The sequence below is a fragment of the Chrysoperla carnea genome, chromosome 4, assembly GCF_905475395.1.
Source record: "Chrysoperla carnea chromosome 4, inChrCarn1.1, whole genome shotgun sequence".
Taxonomy (NCBI): domain Eukaryota; kingdom Metazoa; phylum Arthropoda; class Insecta; order Neuroptera; family Chrysopidae; genus Chrysoperla; species Chrysoperla carnea.
This window is the reverse complement of record NC_058340.1, coordinates 53,879,110-53,902,339: the sequence shown is the minus strand read 5'-3', so window position 1 is coordinate 53,902,339 and position 23,230 is coordinate 53,879,110. Positions and strand designations below refer to the sequence as shown.

Here is a 23,230-nt window from a genome sequence, read left to right as displayed (position 1 = left end):
ATATAATGCAAACCTTAACGTGTTTAATAAAATTTTTAATTAACACTTTATTTATACTCCAATAAATAAGTGAATAAAAACGTACAAATCATAAAAGTTAATTAAAATATTCATGGTAGAGAGCTTTAATTTGTGGTTTTCCATAGTTTTAAATATGTTATGTAAATAAATAAATTTAAATACTTTAATTTTCGATTAACCACTTTATTATATTTAATAATGCGACATGTTTCGGATATTACTCCATATTCAACTGCAGTTAGTTGAATATGGAGCAACATCCGAAACATGTCGCATTATAAAATATAATAAAGTGGTTAAGCGAAAATTAAAGTGTTTAAATTTATTTATTCACATATTTAAGATAATTAAAATATTTTGACTAAAATATTTTTCGCGGTAATAGTAAAAATAGAGCATGCGCAATACTATTGATATACTAGCTCACTCTATTAGTAATGTCTGAAAAATCTTTCTAGTTTCTCTTTCCGATCTGTATGTAAATCGTGTGCTTGTCTGTAAAAATGGCAACCCCAATTTCAAAAAAACGGAAGGTTTGTATTATTATTTAATTTTTATGAATGCCTTTTTCTATAAAATATAAATGCTAATCATTTTTTCTTAATTTAAACTATCGAAAATTGGTAAAACATTTTACTAAAATACTTAACCTAACATTGGATTGAATGGATAAGAAAAATGTGTTGTCGTTTATTAACCAACAAAATATGTTTTTAGAAATTATCAATTAAACTTCCCGACTTTAAGTTTCATTTACCAAGTTTCTATGTTATATTTAAATTTTTTTAATTTTAGTTTGTAGGAGATGGAGTATTCAAAGCTGAATTAAATGAATTTTTAACCAGAGAATTAGCCGAAGATGGATATTCTGGTGTTGAAGTACGTGTTACCCCAACACGTACTGAAATTATTATTATGGCCACAAGAACACAAAATGTTTTAGGTGAAAAAGGCCGCAGAATTCGTGAATTAACATCTGTTGTTCAAAAACGTTTCAACTTCCCAGAACATTCAGTCGAATTATACGCCGAAAAGGTTAGTTATTATTTATTATTCCTACGTTTTTGTGCATAGTTACTTAATACGATCACCATAAAGTGTTTAAAGTGTTACTTAATCGTTCATGATATATTTGAAAATCTATAAAGGTAGATCACGGAGGACGCCGTAGGTTTTGAAATATGTATCTCATTGTGTTTTATATAAGTTCGAATATAAAAGAGAGGAAAAAACACGAAAAACAATGTATAACTGCGAAAATTGAAGATTTTATAATGAAAAAATGAGGACTTTGAACAGCTGAAATATGTAAATAATTATTAGTTGACAATTGGTTCAAGTAAAAAGTAACAAATCTCTGTGTTTTTGATGTTCATATTTCAAATCTTTCGGTAAAACATTTCGTAATTGTTTTCTCTTCAATAAATAAGCCAGAAAAATTCTTGATACGTTTTTCCATAATTTTTTACTTGGTATGGCCCAAATGCTCTTTATTTAGCTTTGCGAATACGCGAAGTAGTTTATCGGGGGCCGAATTATTTATTTTCACAGAGCAAACGCATAGGTTGTGTTCATTTCGATTATACACAACCAATGCTACATTTTGTCGAAGGATAGGTCATTTTAATTAGGAATAAAGAAACAGGAGATAAGCAAAACTTCTTATAAAGAACGACTTTTTTTTCCTTAAAACCTCTATACGGGGACACACTGTATATATTGTCTTGGTCAAACAGATCTACCAAACCTATCCGTCACAAAATTGAATCGTAATTCAAAATGAAAGGTTTATTCGTTTGAGAAACCAGAATGCCTCGAAAACTTATATTTTATTATTTGTTAAAATTTTGTGTCTCACACGTAAAATCGTCCGTTTCTAAGTAGTCACTGTGATCCGATTGCGTATAACTTTTAGTTGTTAAAGAGCTATTCTTAATAAATTTTATTTAATTTTTAAGGTTGCCACTCGTGGTTTATGTGCAATCGCCCAAGCTGAATCACTTCGTTACAAGTTAATTGGAGGTTTAGCTGTCCGTCGTGCTTGCTATGGTGTATTAAGATTCATTATGGAATCCGGCGCAAAAGGATGTGAAGTCGTCGTATCTGGTAAATTACGTGGTCAACGTGCTAAATCAATGAAATTCGTTGATGGTCTTATGATTCATTCTGGTGATCCATGCAATGATTATGTAGACACAGCCACACGACACGTATTACTCAGACAGGGTGTATTGGGTATTAAGGTCAAAATTATGTTACCATGGGATCCACATGGTAAGACTGGTCCAAAACGACCATTACCTGATAATGTGTCTGTTGTTGAACCAAAAGATGAAGTTTTACCAACAAATCCATCTAGTGATATCAAAGCGGTAAAACCTGAATTTGCAACACCTATTCCAGTTGTTGATTAATTTAGTAATTTAATAAACAATTTATTATAAACTTTGATTTTTTTGTTCTTTATTATTAGTATCCTTTTTGATACACATTTCAACAAGAAGTAAGTAATTTATTTCTACCTACCTTTATGAAACTGGAACTTTGCAAGTGCACCAAACATCAATAATTTATTATTTCTTTCATAAGGGATTCATATTATGTACACTATTATTAAAATGGTGAGATTTATTGTATAGTTGGTTTTCCAAGCAGCTATCAAGGTAGTACTAGCACAAAGGTAGTTTTAGATTAAGAGTTGAAACTTAGTCCAACTTCATATAAAAAAACAATCTTTTAATTAAAATCCTTGGTGGTCGTACATCCTTAATAAGAACTATGAAGATTGAATTTGAGCACAGCAAGGGTCATAGATTAAAATAAGAAAATAATTCTAGCTCGGTCAAAGGCTACTTTTTTACAGCGAGTGATTTCCCATATCTATGGAAATCTTGATTCCTTACGAATAATATATCTATACTTACTTGTTACTTTGATGTGAAAATCGCCCAGTCTCGTTTTGATGAAATTTAGAAGAGAGATGGTTACACTTTGGAAGCTTAGAAGAACCCCTTTAACAGTAGGAAATCTTGAATCCTTACATGTTAATATGAGAAAGTTAAAAGAATAAGGAAGGACAAGGATAAAAAAATAAAAAAAGTTTCGAACAAAAGTCACATGTATTCATACATTTAAAAAAAATGAATATCAACATAATAACAAAAAAAAACTAATTAATATCTATTGGACAAACAATTCCACCATTCAAAATTTGAAGAAATACACCTTTGTTTTTTTTTTTTTATATATAGAATATTTAAAGATTATTTGATAAAAGTATTTTGTTTATAAACGATTAATATCTTAATAATAAAAATAAAATGATATAATCTTAAATTATTTAATATATTACTCTTATTATTTTTTTTTATAGTAAAATGTTCCAACTTTTATGGTTTCCGTAAAAATGATTTTATTATTACAAATATACGTTTTGCAATACAAATGCCATTAAATTGGAACAAATTCTATTTTATTTGTTTAAATTCTCTATAATTATTTTATTTGAGATTATAAATCATTTAATTTTGAAAAATCTGATTATAGATTTATCACAATATAGTACGTCTTTCAGTGGCGGCCCTAGAATAGTGTCAATGGTGTGTCACCCCCACATAAACTATTTTGGTTGTTTCAGCTTTAAAAAATTTAGATTTTTTCACGGTTTCATTACAATTAGTCATTGTATATTGAGGAATAGAGCACCATCATGAATTTTCGCCACTACTCTTAAAACTTGCTAGGTCCACCCTTTGAATTGTCTTTGTGGAGTGAAAAGGATGAAAATTAATATATTTTCATAATTGTACAATTGCATCGATTTATATTATGCCTTTTTTATAATTGCACTTATAAAAAAAACCACGTTGGGCAGTACCATACAGAGAGGAAAATACTGTCAAAAAATCATAATTCATATGTACATTATATGATTAAAATGTCAAAAATCATAAAAGTTTTAACAGCATTTGTTCCTATTCATTTGTTTTACGGATTCTACACTCTCGTAGTTTTACAAATGTGGCATTATATCAGACTGAGCTACAGAAAATTCTTTGAAATGTTAAACAGTATAAATAAAGAGGGTAAAGTTGAAATATTCCCTATTTATGATTTTTTTCTTTAAAGAGTCATATTTAAAAAAAATAGTCATAAATTAATATTGCGCGAGTAAAGAATCTATTTTATAATAACAGTTCCTATTTATTAACCAACATGCGGCCTTTGGAGTACGCCCAATCTACATTTCGATGTATAGAGATTACTTCCCACCACGTTTCATGTCCTACCAGATAAAATATCAAGTTTTTTTAAAATATACGACTGTTCAATATTTAAAACTAACCGAATTCCGCATTTCGGCTGCATGTTGAAAATATTTTCTATGCATTTTACCTTCTATGTTAACTTAATTTAAAAAAGCCGCATCTTGACATTCTCAGTAATTTTCCATTATTTCTTATAGACATGAAACGTATTAGGATGTTATTTATATAGACAAATTTGAATGATTTTGAGGTAGTTCAGTAGCGCTAACTGGTTTCATTTTTATGTAAGTATTATTACTCAAATATATCTGGAATTAAAGCTGGATGTTATTGCAATTGCGGATAAAACGTGATTTGAGAATAATTTTTTACAGTTAAAATTATTGTTTTCTGCTTTAAAATCGATATTTGGGAATAATTTGAACTTTCAATTCAATCAAATTAAAGCGAATTATAAAAAAAATGCATTAAGAAGCAACCTCTATAATTTGTGTATGAAACATGAAAATGTGTTACGAAAGGCAAAATTTTATAATGAAACATTCACGGATTTACAACAATTAACAGTATATAATAGTACAAAAAAAAAAAGCTTCTCAGAATTAAATGAAATATAATTTTCCGACAAATTTTAAAAATTTAATATAATACAAAAAAAAAACAACTATTTTCAATTTTTCAAAAACCAAATATCAAACACATACAATGTGCAAAACTCATTAACATAGTTTTTTTTAAGTGCAAATTTAAAAGTAAAATGCACTACGCATTTATTAAAATTAAGTTTCGTGAATATACGCCGGCGTATTAAAATTTCATGATGAACACTTTCGAATAATCTGGCACGAATATTTTTTTTAAATATTATTTAATTAAATTTAAGTATCTCTTTCTTTTTCATTTAAAAGTTTTCTGTATTATATTGAAATCAATAAAACCTCTATTATCTCATTATGGTAAATTAGAAGTTTTTTAAAAACTCTTTTGTTTTGTTTCTGAGAAAGTTGTGTTTACGGAGATTATTGTTTTATTTTATAAAAATATCATAGATTCAATTATTGAGCTGCAGCTTGCGCTTGAACTGGTGCAAGTTTGGTGGTAATTGTAATCATACTGTATAATGCTTTTCGTATGATTAATGGTAAATTTGGTTTTTGTGCAAGATTTTCAATTTGTAAACGTAATTCTCTGAACATGTTTCTGGTGTACGGATTACGTCTAGATAAATAACGTTGTACCAAAAAGTGATAGTAGATGAATGGTGTTAATAATCCAGCACGGCCCCTAAAAAAATAATTTTTATTTTTAATACGTGATATTGAAAGTAAATTTCCTAAAATACTTACATTAAAATTAGAAATACCGTGAACGGCATTAAAATAATTTCCGTGAAACTGATAAGGCGTAAGATATTTCTTGATTGTAGTTCTATTAAAGAAATCAATATTCGTGCACCCCACCAAGAATTTTGTCCCAAAGTCTATAAGGAAGTAAATAAAGATATTAGATTGATTTGGAATACGACTGGAACATAAGAAACACTTGACAAGGATTCCGAACTACCATTATGGAAAATAGATTGCAATTATTTCAATATTTAAAAAAAAGTTTTATCCTAATTTGGGTCCTCACGGATAAACAGCGACGTTTACGAAAAAATTTTCAAACAAAAGTTGTTTAGTTTTTTATAAGAAATATTTTTTACATTTTAAATTTTTGTTCTATCTCTAACGGTTTGCAAGATTTGTCCTACGGACTCAAGACCCAATTGACCTATGTTGCTCATTTACGAACTTAGCCTCAATTTTTACGTACTGAACACGCTATAAAAATTTCAGCTTAATATCTCATTTCGTTTTTGAACACCTATACCAAAATTTTTACCTTTTTTCTGCCTTATTTGCTAGTACCGAAAGTAGAAATTAGTCTACAAATTTTCTTATCATTTTTATCTATTTTGGAAAAACAGATTCAAAGTTCTTGTATCAAATTTTATAACCTTACAAAGTCTATTCCTACCTCCTTTTTTCTAATATTTATATAATAAATGTAATAAATCATCGGACATAAAATATAGTAATATTAAAATCACATTATTTTAATTGAAATGATTAAAGTTTCATAAATTAACATCAATAAGTAATTATCTTAATGAATAGTAGTCGGCTGTTCTCAGCTATTAATAATCATACATTCTTATTTATGTATTATATACAGGTTGCTTCACAAAAAAAGAAATCGATAAACTTGACGATAAAACAGGGTTGACAAGTATTTTCTTCTCCTACTCCCTGATCATATTATAAAAGGTAATATTGAATAGTACAGGGTAATCCGCGTTATAACAGCAGAAACGTTATCAACGTTAAAACAATGACAATTTCATAGCCAGGAAAACGTCATTTTTTAGATACAGAGTAAAATTTTGGAAGAAAAAGATTATTCTTGTGAATATTACCAAAAAGTCTGCATAGAAAAATTGAAAAGTACGAGTTTAGAAGCCTACACGATTTAATGCTTATAGCGATAGATCACGAAATTTAACGAACGGTAGAGTTTGGAGAGAAAAAATCTCTAACGCCATTGATTTTATTGCAAATACAATAATAAGCAATGCCTCATGCTTGGGGCATTGTGTGCCAAATTTCTATTTTTTCTAATCAAAAGTTTTTACAATTTTCACTATAATTTTTTTTTCTAAAATTTTAACACCTTCTATTTAAAAAAGGATGCCTCTCCAGCTATAAGTGAATTGAGAAATTGTCATTATTTTATTATTAACTACCACCTGATGAAATCTTGTTGTTATAACTTAGGCCACCATGTATAAGCACACACATATGCATTCATGTGCACATTAATGTATTACCGTAAGGTAAACAAATAATATCCACCATAATTTAATTATATTAATAATAATACTTACGTCTAATAATGTAAGTGAATAACTTGCTGAGTGTAAGGTTGCAAAAAGAACAACAGGAAGCAAAACCACTAAAAATCAACTGTTAAAGAAATATATTGTTACTAATAAATAATGAATAATATAGAATAGAAATATATATTAAATTTCCATTTTTTTAACCATGACCTTCTCATGTTTAACACAGGTTCGTATTGAAAGTTTTTTTTAAAGGAGCAAAGCGAAACATTACCATATCTGACCTACTTGTTGCAAACTTTTCAAATATTTTTTGCTAATTGGTATGGACTATTCCTATCTAAAATTCTAGCTAATAAATAACAGACAATATTCATTACAAATCACTCCTAAGTGTATTAATGCTTTTGTAAGGAACTGCAAACAAACCAAGATTTTGAAGGCGCAAGTTATCTGATATTTATGGCAGGGCATATAATTTTAATTAAATAACTATTCGCAATTTTACGTTCTTAAATAGAATGGTTGATTACATGATTAAAATTTTTGTCTCTCAAGATTCATTAATTAATGTAAATTTAACTCAACTTTTTAATTTATTAATTTATGTAAATTTAACTTGGTCCATGTTTAAATAGATTTTTGTTAACTCTTAATAAGAGAAGATACTATCTTATGGAAGTCAGTTCCGGGTTAAAAAAATTCCTATGTGTAGAGATGCCATATAAATATAGACAAGGTTAAGAGGAAGGTCGAATTATAATTCGAAATGCCCATCATTATTCTTAGAAACGATAATTTAAGATGTTTTTTTTTTTTTTTTTTTTTTTTTTTAATCACCTTTTACGACTTAACAATGGAAAAGATTTTTTCATACAATAATTTTTTATTACATAAATATTTTCATATTAATAATTTAATGAAAATAATGAAATCAAATAAAAAGATGTGCAGAATTTTTAGCGCTCTAAGCGAAGAAAGTTTTTTTAAAAGGATACATGTAGCCGGTGACACATACAAAAATATTAATGAATATAGTAAATAATGGCAACTGTCTTCAGCAAACAATTCGGCAAGAAATTCCTTTGTTAATGATACTCTTGGTAAACGTTGGTGCAGTCTTAATGCACTTGTAGCTGCATTGGCTAATAATACTTTGTTATATGTGTTGTTTGCATTTCTGAAATTAAATACAAAATCAATCAATAAATTAATAACTTGTTCCAAAGAATTTTACATTATTCATATTCTGAAATATTTATATTAAATTAATAATTCTACAAAATATATAAAGGAAAAACCCTAAATTTTTCATTTCTTATAGACCGAAAAATTATTTAGTGAGATCCATATAAATTTTCCGTGAGCGTTTTTAAATAATTGTTAATTTTATACATTTTATTTTTAACTGAAATTCCGGAAATGGCTGACCTTTGATTAAATAAATTTTTTTAAAGTAATTATTTTCTCTCAGAGCAAATTTGTTTCTATTAAAAGCTTATGATAGACAGGAACGGTAGAAAAGGTAACCAGTAATCTTCTGCAGGTGCAATTCCTATTTGAGAACGTACCACGTAAAAAATCTATTTTATTCTTGAAAATAATGTGGAAAGGAGTACACATTAGTAAATAGGTTATAATTTGGTCTTTAGAATTATTTCAAAAATAGTTATGCCTAGGAAACAATTACGTGATTTAAAAAAAAACTATTCACACTGGAACAAATTACGAAATTTAACATTTACGGTGTATTTTCATGGCATGGTAATTTCCTCATAGAATAGGGTGCCAATAGTGCCACAATTAAATGTAAAAACCTACGAAGGGGATCGTTAATTTTGGATTTGATTAAAAAAAGAAGACAAAACCGTCCATAAATATTTAATCGATAACATCATATTCGGTTAACAATGTTCTTGAATTTTCGTTTTTCAATGGGAGCTGTACGATAGGACCGACTGAGTTCTGAGCCAATTTAGGACGGTTCTTAATTTACTTGTCTGTTTATTACGTCCATTTTGCTCCTTAAAACTTTTTTCGTAATTTTAATTTGTCATTAATAACGCAAAAACCCATTTTTAACCGATTATTAAATTTTTTCCCAAAATGCACTATATTTATTCATCTGCCAAATTGAGGGCACTTTTTTTCCAGACATCGATATTCTAAGTAATATTTTACGTTTAGTTTGTAGTTTTTTTAAAAGATAAAACATAATTCTTCTAAAAAGAACTTATTAGTGTATGAAGCTGTAGTTTGAATGCGCTAGAAGGTTAACTTTTGAAGTCGGTGTGAAACTTAAGTTTCAAAATATTTTGAAATTCTCTCACTTGCATCGGTAGTAAAAATGGCATAAATTGATAGTATAAAAAAAACTTCGTGTACGCTCAGGGTCAAATTAATTACATTATTATCTTTTCTGCTGCTTAACCGAACTTTTACCGGACCGGAGTTTCGTGTACGCTCAGGGTCAAATTAATTATATTATTATCTTTTCTGCTGCTTAACCGGACTTTTACCGGACCGGAGTTTTAGGGTTCAGCTACATTCAGACGTCAAGTGACGTAAATGTTGAGGGTGGGTAGCTCATGAAAACCGAATAAGAGCCATCCATGTTAAGTTGAAATTACTTCTATTTGATTTTGACGTTGCTTGACGTCTCAATGTAACTGGGCCTTTATAGCCATTGACAGGAATACCTAGGGAAGCATGTGAGCTTTATGGGAAGTTCCAAGCCGCATATTTAAACCAACTTATTCTATAGGCAACATAAACCGTCATGAAGTTAGAATTAGGTTTAAATTACGCAGCCTGTTCTATTTATAATTTTCGTAGCCCTAGTTTGTTTGGAAATATTGAGTATATTTGCATATCTGTAAGTGAGATTAAATATTTTAAGTCAATAGGTCAAGTAAAACAATACAATAAGAATTGCAAAATTGGGCCCCGTAAAAAAACGTTGCAGATTTTTTTTAAATCGTCCCATCTATCTGAACTTTATAACAAAACAACGCTTAGCTACATGTTATAAAATTTAAATAACAATTTTTTTTTTTTATAATTATAACATAATACTTAACTATTATTTCGACCTTGAATAGTTCAGTATTAAATTAATTTATCATAAAAATATGTGATTAAGTTTTTATATAAAAATTTACAGACATATTCATAAAAAATTTATTCAAAGGCTATATTTTTAGAGAAAATATGCAAATGACATACCAAAAAAAAAAATAAAATGACGTGGCTAAACTTTTAGGACAAATACAAGTTTATATACTAGTCCTACTTAATAATTCAAATAATTTTGAGGTTCGGGGTACTCAAAATATGCATGTAATTCTCACAGGAACAACAATTAAAGAATGATAAAACTTACCCGAATATTGGTATTACATAAAAAATAGCACATATTATTGTAAGCATTCGAATTGCCCAAAGGGCAACATCAATTTTATTTGCAATACAATGTCTTTTTAATGCTTCCAAACCCTTAGGTCTTTGCTGATTTGAATTATTTTCAGATGTAGTATCACTCATTTTTTTAATGTATTTAAATACAGAACAATTATTAATTTTTATAATTTAATAAAATTATAAAATGTTTATTTTTTTTATAAAATTATAATACTGCTTAATCACATACAAGTTGAGGTTAGTACTCATGTATTGTTTAATATATTTTCACAACTTTCACGACTCTTGAAAACGTATTTATTAAATGTATGTTTGTCTTCTTTTACTTCTTGTGTAAATAGAAATTCGATTGAAAGAAAACAAGTTTTTTTTTGTAAATGTGTGTAATCGTGTAATGTAAATTGCGTGTTGATTCCTCTCCTTTAAATTATTAATTAAAGGTATATAATCAAAAAAGATACAGGTGCCTCTGTAGTCAGTAGAAATTGTTAAGATGTTTTCTACGCTTAATAATAGATGGTACTCATGTTTGTTCATTGTTTAATTTGTTTTATTTAATTAATTAAGCGCTTCTTAATTAATTAATTTATGTAAATAGTCAGGTAATTAATTATTACCATGTATTACAAAAAATGACATTTAATGTTTTATAACTTTATAATTACAAATTGTGATTAAAGCCGTTTAATTTTTATTTACTTATCAATGAATGTAAATGATTAACTTTCGATTCGATTTAAAAGGAAATAAAGAAAGTTAAGTAAAGATTTTGTAAAATGACCTTGGATCATTTATAAAGTTCAATGTACATCTTTTTTCTAAAGTACGTAATAGATTATGAGATTTTATTTCCTATAATTGCAAATATAAGAATATTTAAGAAATACTAATTTTTTTTTTTTAAAATATTATTTTGGTTGTGGAATAATCAATTATTTCCGTATTTCAATCAGTAAAATTTAATATTGTTATTCGTATTTTGAAATAATACTATGTTTTTAGGCATATTTCTTTTTAATAAAGTAAAATTAATTAAAAAACAGTTTTTTTTTTTATTAGGAATTGGAGGTGATTAAGGAAAAGAGCTAAAAGGGGTGCTTAGGTATGCTTAAACAGGAACGAACACATTACCACATTACCAAAAGCCTTCTTCAGAATAGCAAAATTTTTAAGTAATAGGTTACACATTTAGATTTCTAAATTTTTGCCCAGATCAAAATAATAATATCTAAACTTATTTACTTAAATATTCTAGAGTTCTAATTTAGGTTACTAATTACTTATATTCACCATGTTATACATACTAAAAGTAATTCCTTAACCTAATTTTTAATAAAACACATGGTAATATTGGTAATGATAAATGAACAACTAACTATATCTACAATGACTCGTGAAGTCGTGAATATGATTATCAATTGTGGGTTAATTAGTGCAAAAAAAATTTAAATTGTTAAATATCTATTTCATAGTTGATTATAAATTTATTTAGCCAGTACTGTCCAAATAAATCCTGAGAATAAAAAGTTAAAACTATGTTTAGCTTTTTTAGATGTGACACAAGTTTTTTTTCTAGATGGTAGCATGGCGGCATGGCTTAACTGACTACGTGACATAATTTGACGCTCAAACTCGCCGTCAAGTGTCAGCAAGAAAATACACATTAATCATTTTTAGGTCATTCAGGGACACATTGATCTGAATGCAACCATCGGTAAAATAAAAATTGTGGCAGTACGTCAAGTGTCAGCATGACAATACACGTTACTCATTTTTAGGCCATTTAAGGACACATTAATCTGAATGTGACAGTAAAATATCAGCCTTTATGATACCCTAATGTTATTTTATATATTATAGTGTAACTTTGGCATTAATTTTCATTGACTGTCAAATTAAACACACACACGTTACATACAAATGCTTTGATAAGCGTTGGATGCGTCTCGTACTCTCGTATGGAGGGAGGGAGTCAATAATCAAGTGCATTTTTATAAATGATTTTTGTGTATGATAACGAAAATTACACACAAATAATATGTTTGTATGCGTTAGAAAAATTATGAAAACATATGTTTATCTATTTTCAGGTTTTTAATTAAATTAGGGATGAAACGATTCGAATAGGGGATAAAATGAAAACCCACTATCAAAATATTATCGCACTCTCGTCTGTTTTAATATAAAATGGAATAGAAAGTTCATTTATATTCATAATGTATAGTAAACATACAGCACATTCTTAAGTGATGTGTTCAGAGCGACACTTGTTCTCAAAAAATATTCTTTACTTAATTTTTTAAATAAACAAGAAAATAATACATTCATAGAACTTAGTCAAAATTTTATATTCCGGTGAAATGTTTTGGCTTACTTTGTTAATATCGTGTACATTATTCGTGTTTTATTCAATACTTACAAGAAAATCGTGGATAATGCCTTTAGTTTACGAATTTCATATGAATTATCTGGGTTTTCGTGCAGTGGTTGAGGACCAAATTTTAAAATCAAGAAATAAGTTAAGTAAGCATTCAAACTACAGGTGCGTAAAGTATATGTTATAATTTTTTCAAATCGTTTAATTTGTTTAGAAATCGAATCACGTAAAGGATTTGTGGCCATTGTTACCGGGGGATCACGTGGTATTGGAGAATTAATTTCAAAATTACTTGTTGATTGTGATATAACGGTTATAATTGGTAATTTCGAATTGATTTTTTTTCAAAATTTATATTTCTGACCTAAAACATTTTTATAGCTTGTAGAAATATAAAATCGGGTGAAAATGTCGCAAAACGAATTTTACATGATAAAAATGGAAATCTGAATGATATAAAAGTTTATGAATTGGATTTAGCATCATTGAAATCTGTTAGAAATTTCGCTGAAAAGGTTTCGAATGATTATCCTGAAATTAATTATTTAGTAAATAATGGTACGTATCTAGAATTAATTTGGGGAATTTTTTTAAAAAGTAATCGTTGGCTTATTTTTTAGCTGGTATTATGTTTGGACCATACAAAGAAACCGAAGATGGTTTTGAATCACAATTTGGAATCAATTACTTAGGCCATTTTGTACTTACACATTTACTGTTGCCAAATTTAAAGAAAGGAGCGTTAAAAACAGGATATACGTCGCGAATTGTTAATGTATCGTCCGTTGCCCATGAAGACTGTGATACAATTCATTTTGAAGATATCAATTTAAAGTAGGCTTTAAAATTATTTCATATAATATTTTTAGCTTTTATTTTTTTATATTGCTTTGAACTCGAACTTTTCACGTTAAACTTCACTTTTCAAACTTACAAATTCATTGTATAGCGTGAAAATTGACCCCAAGCAATCCGGGAAAAATAGACCCGAAAAAAGAGTGACAAAAGTTTGTTACCACATAAATAACGATGTTGATGTCTATTTTTTTCGGGTCTATGTTTTCCGGAATTATTTTTTCCGGGGCTATTTTGGGTGGGGCGCTTTATGTTGAAAATGAGAGGAGTATAATAGTTTCAATACCATTATAATCCTCGCTTTTATAATTTAATATTTAATTATTTATTATTGTTAATCATTGTTAAATAATTTTAGAGTGAAAAATTATTTAAGTAGGTTTGTTTTCCATACCGACTGATACGCTGAGATTATATTATTTTATAATCTCAGTTATTTTTCTTAATATTGTGTTGGTTTGATGTCTTTAAAAATCAAAGAATCTTTATTAATACCTTTTGATTCTTCTGGACTTACCTTTTGATATTCTTCCCTTTCAGACAAGTTGTCCACTCGTCTTTATTTTGATGCTTTACGTTTGAACAACTCCTAATAAGCGAATTCTTTGAAATTTGCCATGACGGACGAAAATTTTGTTGCTAAGCATCTCTTCCACATTTCATTCTTCCTTCCACGTTTTTCGTTTCCAGTTATAAAGCAGTATATGTATTGTGTGAGCCTTGTGACGATGCTACCCCTTATGACTAATTTTCAATCAGTGAACTTTACCAAGATTGATTGGTTGGTTAATTTCTTTAAATTCTTCATAAAATTAATATATTAAAATGGTTTAATTTTCAGGAATAATTATATTCAAACATTAGCATATGGTCAATCAAAACTTGCACAGATTTTATTCACAAAATATTTAAATAAATTTTTAAAAAGCGAAAACATTGAAGTATTTGCAGTTCATCCGGGTATTGTTGATACATGCCTATTTGATAATGCGCATTTTAAGAAAATTATTCCCTGGATGACAAAAATATTTAAAGTGAGTTTTGATAAATATAAATGTTTAAAAAATGGAAAAAAACAATTTATTTCCTTTTAGAGTCCAGAACAAGGTGCCATACCAATAGTCCATACTTGTATATCGGAAAAATTGAATGGAAAAGGTGGTTCTTACATAAGTAATTGTCGAATTTTGAAATCATCAAAGCTTTCCAATGATGTTGTATTGCAAGAAAAATTATTTAATTTTACTAACAAATTATTAAATATAGAAAAATTTGGTGTACCGTAAAACTTTTTAAAAATTATTTTTATAATCAAAATTTTTCTAATTTATTATACTTAAATAAAAAAAATTTATATTTATTAATATTTTTTGTAATTTTTAATTTTTAATTTCTCTTAATTCTAAATAATGTTACGAAACTATGAAGGGTGTATATTTCGGAGTATTTCTGGAAATCTTCATTCTGACCGGGGATATTAATTTTTGCTTAGTGTTCGGTTCTTGAGTCATTCGTATACTGTGGCCTACTCAACAATGTCTCTTCCACTGCTGACATTTTGGTTCCATAAAATTACTGAATTTTGTTTTTAAATAGTTTTGAGACATCGGTTGTTGTGCACGATCTAGGTTTTACCGCCACAATTCACGACGTCGATAAATCTTAGTAATTAGTGATTTGATAATTTAAGTATTGCAAAATACGCCCAACATATTGTATAATACTCACCGCAGCGTAATATTCTGGTCAGCACAAGATTCTTGTCTTTGGTGTGCCTTAGTACCATTTTAATCAAATTAATTTTTCATGAAAAAGTTATAAATATTAATAAAAAAAAAAGGTTTAACGAAGGTACATATTCCTAGACGGGTGTTCCAAAATTAGTTAGATTAAATGAATTAGTTACATATGTATTAAAATTATTTGAATTACTTCAAGTCGTTTAATTTTGTATGTATCGTGCATACAACTGATAATAAAACGCCTCAACATCTTAAATGACATTGCATTTTTTTTCGAAACGATAAATATAATTTTAAAAAATACTTTTATTATGATTTTACAACTACATAGTATATTAACAATTTTTATTATGATTTAATAATAAAATAAAATCAAGTATTTAGTTTAATAATTGATTAACAAAAATGTTTTTTCAACACGATATGATATAAGTCATATTTCTTTAAAAACAAAATAAAAGAATCTTGAAATTAAATACGCCAACCTTGGAGCCAACGCAGTTGACTAATATCGAATTTGCCACATTACCCATAAAAATGTAGACGTGATATCCTAACATTTGAAAGTTAAATTAAAATTTAATAAAAAAACGAAGAAGTTATAAGCATTCAAACATTGCTATCCGTCTCTTTCAGACAAAACATAATTTTTTTGTAATCTCTATGGCGATACTGACATCACTAATCTATACATTCCTCTTTGTTTAATTAGGAGTTTTAAACGTTCATATTTTGAATACTTCTTAAGATTTTCAAAAACTAACTTCACTTCTGTCCGCGTGCAGGAGAATTCTTCACATGAAGTGATAAAAAAAAATTTACTCATCATCCCTATTGTCTACCACAACCCGAAATGTCATGTATCAAATGTTAAACGATGTTGAAGACATCGTGTAGCTATTGAAGTGCGTAATTCTTCGGCTAAAAGAAATTTGTTATAATTTCTATGTATTTAGACATTCATAATAAAATTACAGCTCAAATATGATACTCAATTGTTTTGAATTATTTATAACAAAAGGCGAAATTAATATGAATTAATCTAACATTAATACTTGTCAATGTATTTTTGAAACACTCCGTATATTTTATATCTCATTTACTTGGTATATTAAAAATTTTTTTTTGTCACGATAGTGTGATAGCCCTTAAGCATAATTTCACAGACCCCATTGTGTATTTACGAACCTTTTGGAAAAAAAATTACATTTTTAAACATAATAAATTGCATTATATTTCTTTTTAACAATAATAGAAGCATAATTCATTAATTTATAAAATGAGTATTATTAAAAATAATTAGCATATTATTTTAAGTACATATTGCACAAATTAATTTTCATAGCAGCACAATAAATTAAATACTTTAAATCACATTAAAATTTTCTTTATACAAACTATTATTTATTATTTACTGACCATTTTTTTAAATTTAAATGGTAAATTAACTAAATAATGTAAACGATCACGGTAGTTAGGTGCCCTTTTATCGCTTAGAAATGCAGTCAAGCCTCAATAACTTTAATCTTTAATATCTGGAATTTTTTCTATTTGAATAGAGGGAACGTATTTCAATTTTATGATAGAAGTGAGTTTTTTTTAAAAAAGAAAATTTTATTATGTCATTTGTTTACGGAATGTGTCGATAAAGGCAAGCCTGACTACAGTGTATCCTTCAACTAAAATATATTATTACAATATTATTACAACAGAAACAAATATATTTAATCACATATTTAGTTATTTCAAGATAAGATAGTTTTAAATGTTTAGTACCATTAACGAAATTATTCCGTTATTTTTATTTTAAACGATCTTTTAAGGTAACTATCAATTATAATAGTGATCAATATGAGTGTTTTGTGTACATTGTCCATACCAAACATTAAATATTTTACAAGCCGTAATTTCGAAAAAAAAGTCACAGCACAAACGAGATACTATTAACTATAAATCACAACCTCAGATGCTCGGTATCTCAATAACAAGTTCTTGAAGACTACTACTTAATATAAATATACATGTATGAGGAATTTGAACTCATATAAAATTAGAATTACGGAGATGGTTATGTACTAGATCGAATATCTAGAGGAGTCGGGTTGGCATTCCTGCTTCTGAGTTTATATTCCACAGTCTCGCCCTCATATGTTATGTGGTTTAATATAAAGACTTTGACTTATATAAAGTACACAATAACCAAGTTAGGTGTTGGTGAAACCACTCTCTGATTTAGAACATCAAGAACATCAGTTCCTTTGCTTTTTTGTAGTAGTAACCCGGTATCAAAATCAACCTGACTGTATTATTAAATATCATATGACTCAATTTCTCTTGGAACTGGAATCTTGGAGTCTCAAAAGTGAGTAGTCGACGAAATGCTGATATGAGATCTAATGTAAACTGTCGTGTAGTAAATTTGAGCATTACTCAATAGATCGAAAATTACTACGCGATAAACAGTTGCGCACTAACCACCAAGAGGGATGACTTTCTTTATTCTAGGTTCATAACTTTTCGCCCCAGATAGATATCTAACTCTTGACGCCTCCGTGTAAAGATACGATTCAGAAAAGGGTGAAAAATTTGGTAAAATTTAAATTAAGTTCAAGTGTTTGATATTGACAATATATCAACTAGACAATATGAATTAAATTAAAAATTGGATACATCTCTATAAACATAAATGAATCGGTCCTTGGGCATAAAAACATAGTAATATTGATTAAAATCTTATAGAGATAGACTGTACAACTTAATAATTTTATCATTATCTTATCTTAAAAAAAAATATACAATAGGTCTCTCAACCGGAATGGTAGGCAATAAAATACTTAAATGCTGTGCAGGTACATATCAATTTAATACAGTAAAAAACTTACTCTAACAAGAATTTATATATATATATATATATACAAAAGCAGAATCCCTTTTTACAAGAGAAAAAATATAGTACTCTAAATAGTGTTCTATTACTTCAGTAAATCTGTCAACGCTTTTACGTTGTGTTTTTACAAGCCTTCAGTAATAAGTTTACTTCTTTAATTTTGGGGGTTAACAATCCCTTTTAAAAAGAGGAATGATTTAATCAATTTTTGAATCAAAGTTCCTTCTTAATCTAAATTTTACTCTGCCTTCTCTGCTTAATTTTTGCTAGAATCTACCGAGTTTCTATCAATATTGCAAGCTTCATAATTTGTAACATTTTACAAACACTAGAAATTCGATATTCAATAATAGACAAGTTCAGTGTAAGTGTTTTACTGTATTATCAAAAAAATTATTTACATTTAAGAGGTTTTTGTTTTTTGTATTCAAAAATAAATAATTTTTAATAAAAATATGTTTCCATATTTGCTTAAAGAATATTTTTTTTTTTTATTATAGAAGCCGCGCAAGATATAGCAAATATATATTACCTATATATGTTTTTAATATTTTTTTAATTAATATAATTTAAATAATAAGTAGGTAATTATTATTTTTATTATTAATTTTAATTAAAAGTCTAAACTTAATTATATTGACTATTCGAAAATTCGTTTTTAGATTAAAATCTGTACAAAATTTAATTTATTAATATCATACCTAGCGTATAATTATTATTTGTTATATAGGTACTAAAAAATATTTAAACAACAAGCTGATTTTATTTTAGCATCACTGAGTAGGATATTTTAATTTGTTATTTGTAAATCCATTCGATTTAGTTAAAATACTATGAAATAAGCTTACCAAACTAAAACAACGGTGTTTCATATCAGAATGATTTGACTTAAAAATGAATTTTCAATGCGTATTTTATTGTGTACAACCCAAGTATTTTGATTACTCAAATCACCAAATCACTACAAACAAAATTTCGTGGCGTGAAATGGTTCATGACAATACAATTTTAGTTAGGTATTGTTTTTCCAACTTGAACACAAATTTTCGTTTTTTTACAATAGGTGATATTGCCGACATTCATATAATTTATGATATTGATTTATAAAGTCACACAGTAGTGAATACTCGAGTAATATCCTATTGAAGACCACATCAAGAAAAAAAAAAGTACCATTTAATCCGAAATATTTTCTAAATAAATTCCAAAATTATCGTCGAGAGTCGAAAATTCGAAATACTTGCATGTTATCTAGCTTTTACTACTCGATAATAGATAGACAAAAATAGATCAAGAAATCCATACTAAAAAAGCTATATAATTTTTCAAATGGATCTACAGTATTGCTTAATTACAAAATACCGACATTGGTCCAGTTTATTTATAGTCTGATTTTATAATTTAAAAATTATTTTAATGACTTCGTTATTCTAACTATTTATAGAGATGATAAGAACTAAACAAATATCAGACTCATTTAAACTCGAACCAAAACTCAGTTGAATTAGTTGAAGACACTTTTTTTTAATGATTATTCAAATGCCCTGCCAATACTTTCACCTCGTGTGTTTGTCATATTTGTCTTTTTTATTAAAATACCGTTTGTTTTGAATTAAGTTTATGACTAAATTAAATAAAATTATTTTTTACGACATTTTACTGCAACAACTACTATCACCTATGGATGTAGTACGTCCATTTATTGAAGTTGAATCCGTATTATAACGTGGTAAGTCTTTACTTCGTGCTTGCTAAATAATAAACAAATTTACATTAGTACAAAATAGTTCAATAATAAAATTTATTAAATCGAAGTTTGGCTAAGATTGAAAATAAGAAGTAAGAGTAATATCATCCTATTTTTATGTTTTTTCTAGCCCACTAACATATATTTTTTAATCGAAAATCATACTAGTTAAATTAAAATCTAATAAATAGAAAAAAGTCTATTAGTTACCTCCATTAATTCTGTAGCTATTTCCATAAATAATCGCTCAACATTTTCCGCTTCCTTAGCAGATGTTTCAAGAAAATACATATTATGTGCCTGTGCAAAATCCTCACCCACATGAGTTGGTATTTCTCGATCTTCACGATCAATTTTATTGCCTACTAATATTCTTAATACTTTTGCACTAGCATACTCTTCAATTTCACGTAACCAATCAGGTAAACAATCGAATGTCGGTTGACATGATATATCATAAACTAATATTAATGCGTGTGCTGAACGATAATAACTTTGGGTAATTGATCGAAATCGTTCTTGACCTGCAGTATCCCATATTTGTAACTAAAAACAACGATATCAATTAATATCAATTTCTGTTAATTTCGAATTAATACAAATAGTAAGAGCGATATCACATAGCCAGATTTACATCGGGTCCTTGAGGTGCCAATATTTCAATCGAGTATAGTCTATGAATGTTTCGAGGAACTTAATCGCCTGGCACTGAATAAAACAGTCAGACTGATCTGGATACCGGGCCATTCTAGCGTTAAAAGGAACGAAGTAGCGGACTCGTTGGAATGAGAGAGGTCGTCGCAAACGCCCCTTTCATCTGAGCCTGTCATTCCCATAACAAGATGTTCCGTAATTTACTGAATCAAGGAGTGGCTACGACAAGCACATCTTCATTACTGGGACTTTGAGTGATAGACCAAGTTGTGCATAGCTACAGCTAAATCATTGGATTGTGATCGGTTGAAACTGACTAGAACCCAGTTGAGAAGGGTGGTGGGACTCTGTTAAGGGCACTGTCAATTGAACTACCACCTTCATAGCTTAGGAATCTCTTATAGCTTCAGGTTCTAAGAAAACTTAGTTGAGTTTAAAGAGGGGTATCATTATTGTTGGCTTGGGTGGATACTTATAAAACAATTTCTTTTATTTCTAGAGGTTGATACTTAATTTTGGTATTAATTTCCCATTAAAAACGCATCTATTCCAATTGTTAATTCATGATTATTTCTAATTCATGTTTATTTTTCTGATTATTACAATTATATTCGATCCATTGCAAAAAAAATTTAATAACATTTTAATCGCATTAAAACGAATTTTTTTAACAAAGGTTAAATTGATAATATTGACATTATAGGGAATTCCAAAATATAAAGATCATGAAACAATTGTTGACATTGGTTTTTGAGAGATAGCCTTGGATATTTCGATAGAATAAAAAGTATTTGTCTATGTTTTTAGATGCTTAGAATATTCACAGTTTCATCACTGATTTCAAGACATGAAATGCGAATAAAATCAGTAGAAAATAAATGTAATCATACATACTTTAACTCGTTCATTATCAACTTCAACCGTTTTAATCATAAAATCAACACCAATAGTAGCACCTTGTCCAGGTGGAAATAATCCTTGAGTAAAACGTCTCACTAAACATGTTTTACCAACACCAGCATTCCCAACAAGGACAACCTTGAAAAGGAATTTGTAATCTTCCATAATGTTTAAAAATACATCAAAATTCTATCGACACATCTAAAAAAATAATTGAAAAACATAATATTACTTTCTAGAATGTTTTATTGTTGTTAAATTTCGAGGTGTGTTCCATATTGTTAAAAAAGCAAATAAAAATAATTATCGACATACATTTTTAAAAATTTCTAGTTATAAAATTCAATATGTTTCTTAATTTTATTAAGATTTTATGAGCAAATAATTTTTATATATATAAAATTCTTCATATTCTTTAATTGTTATGACATTTCTTTCACTCTTACTACCATTTTTGGCAATGATACATAATTAGCTCACAGGTAATACGGATTAGATAACATTTCAGGTAGATTGAATTTTAATTATTACTTATGAATATGAATACTATTAAAAACATAAAAAAATATGCAAACATGATTAAAAACAAACTTTTACTTGGGATATTTAATTTAATACGAATTAAAATTTTAAAATTCTTAAAAATAAAGTAGGTATTTTATAATTTTATTCGAATCATATGAAAAATTCTATAAATATAAATCACTCATGAAAAAATAAATGCTGTTGATTAATTACATTAAGATAAAATTGAAAACAAAATTTTCATTATTATTATGTAAATTCCATTATTTAGATTAAATTTCTTTTAAATATCATATTCAAATCAATTTAAAATTTAGATAGATTTTAAATAGATTACATCCAAACACTTCCATCAGCTATAAAGTCTTAGCCTGACGTAATGCAAATTACATTGCATTTGTATTCATGTACCAAAAAATATATTCGATCCATGCGTTCCGTAAATATCATATTCGTAGAAAAAGTTTTGTATATTAAATGATTTTAATTTTGTAGAGATTGTTCCAGATGATTAATTTTAGAAATTTGCGTGTTTTTCATTTCTCAAAAATTAATTCATGTAAATAACTCTGTATATTAATCTAATCGCTTCGAATCTATCGAGATGCCATATAAATTTCTTTGCAATAATTCAGTGATCATTTTAAATGTATTTAATGGTAAAATGCCTTATATAAAATTTACAAAACTGAATAGGGAATATTCATGTATTTTTTTGATATTTTTATTTCATTGTTTACACCGTTATAATAAAGTAAAAAATATAAATACTGCTTAAAAAATGCTGTATTTCAGTGTAAAAAATATTTAAAATACATTATAATTTTGAGATATTTAAACGCAGTTTTTTGGCGCTCTCTGTTGATGACATATAAGTTCGTGACCTGTCAATTGGTGACAGTTCAATGTATAATTTACACTTTAACAAAATGAATTTACAACACAGAATTTAC

General features: G+C 27.6%; 4 protein-coding genes across 4 annotated transcripts; 2 read left to right on the top strand and 2 right to left on the bottom strand.

Moving 5' to 3' along the window:
• Positions 1 to 401: 401 nt before the first annotated feature.
• Positions 402 to 2,472, top strand: LOC123298096 (40S ribosomal protein S3-A). The gene is made up of 3 exons (XM_044880001.1): positions 402 to 554; positions 817 to 1,056; positions 1,980 to 2,472. Exons 1-3 carry the CDS (start codon positions 525 to 527, stop codon positions 2,433 to 2,435), a joined length of 726 nt encoding a protein of 241 aa, XP_044735936.1. The 5' UTR covers positions 402 to 524; the 3' UTR covers positions 2,436 to 2,472.
• A 1,690-nt stretch (positions 2,473 to 4,162) lies between these two features.
• On the bottom strand, positions 4,163 to 11,000 carry LOC123298095 (Krueppel homolog 2). The gene is made up of 5 exons (XM_044880000.1): positions 10,553 to 11,000; positions 8,169 to 8,350; positions 7,216 to 7,283; positions 5,636 to 5,769; positions 4,163 to 5,573 (listed from the first exon to the last, which is right to left on the bottom strand). The coding sequence occupies exons 1-5, from the start codon at positions 10,711 to 10,713 to the stop codon at positions 5,345 to 5,347; spliced, it is 774 nt and encodes a 257-aa protein (XP_044735935.1). The 5' UTR covers positions 10,714 to 11,000; the 3' UTR covers positions 4,163 to 5,344.
• A 1,849-nt stretch (positions 11,001 to 12,849) lies between these two features.
• Positions 12,850 to 15,108, top strand: LOC123298790 (retinol dehydrogenase 12-like). Its single transcript, XM_044880887.1, has 6 exons — positions 12,850 to 13,113; positions 13,182 to 13,289; positions 13,349 to 13,525; positions 13,588 to 13,801; positions 14,664 to 14,856; positions 14,917 to 15,108. The coding sequence occupies exons 1-6, from the start codon at positions 12,951 to 12,953 to the stop codon at positions 15,106 to 15,108; spliced, it is 1,047 nt and encodes a 348-aa protein (XP_044736822.1). The 5' UTR covers positions 12,850 to 12,950.
• Positions 15,109 to 19,686: 4,578 nt separating this feature from the next.
• On the bottom strand, positions 19,687 to 22,104 carry LOC123298101 (ras-related protein Rab-30-like). Its single transcript, XM_044880005.1, has 4 exons — positions 22,068 to 22,104; positions 21,747 to 21,953; positions 20,409 to 20,744; positions 19,687 to 20,202 (listed from the first exon to the last, which is right to left on the bottom strand). The coding sequence occupies exons 2-4, from the start codon at positions 21,915 to 21,917 to the stop codon at positions 20,098 to 20,100; spliced, it is 612 nt and encodes a 203-aa protein (XP_044735940.1). The 5' UTR covers positions 21,918 to 21,953; positions 22,068 to 22,104; the 3' UTR covers positions 19,687 to 20,097.
• Positions 22,105 to 23,230: the final 1,126 nt, after the last annotated feature.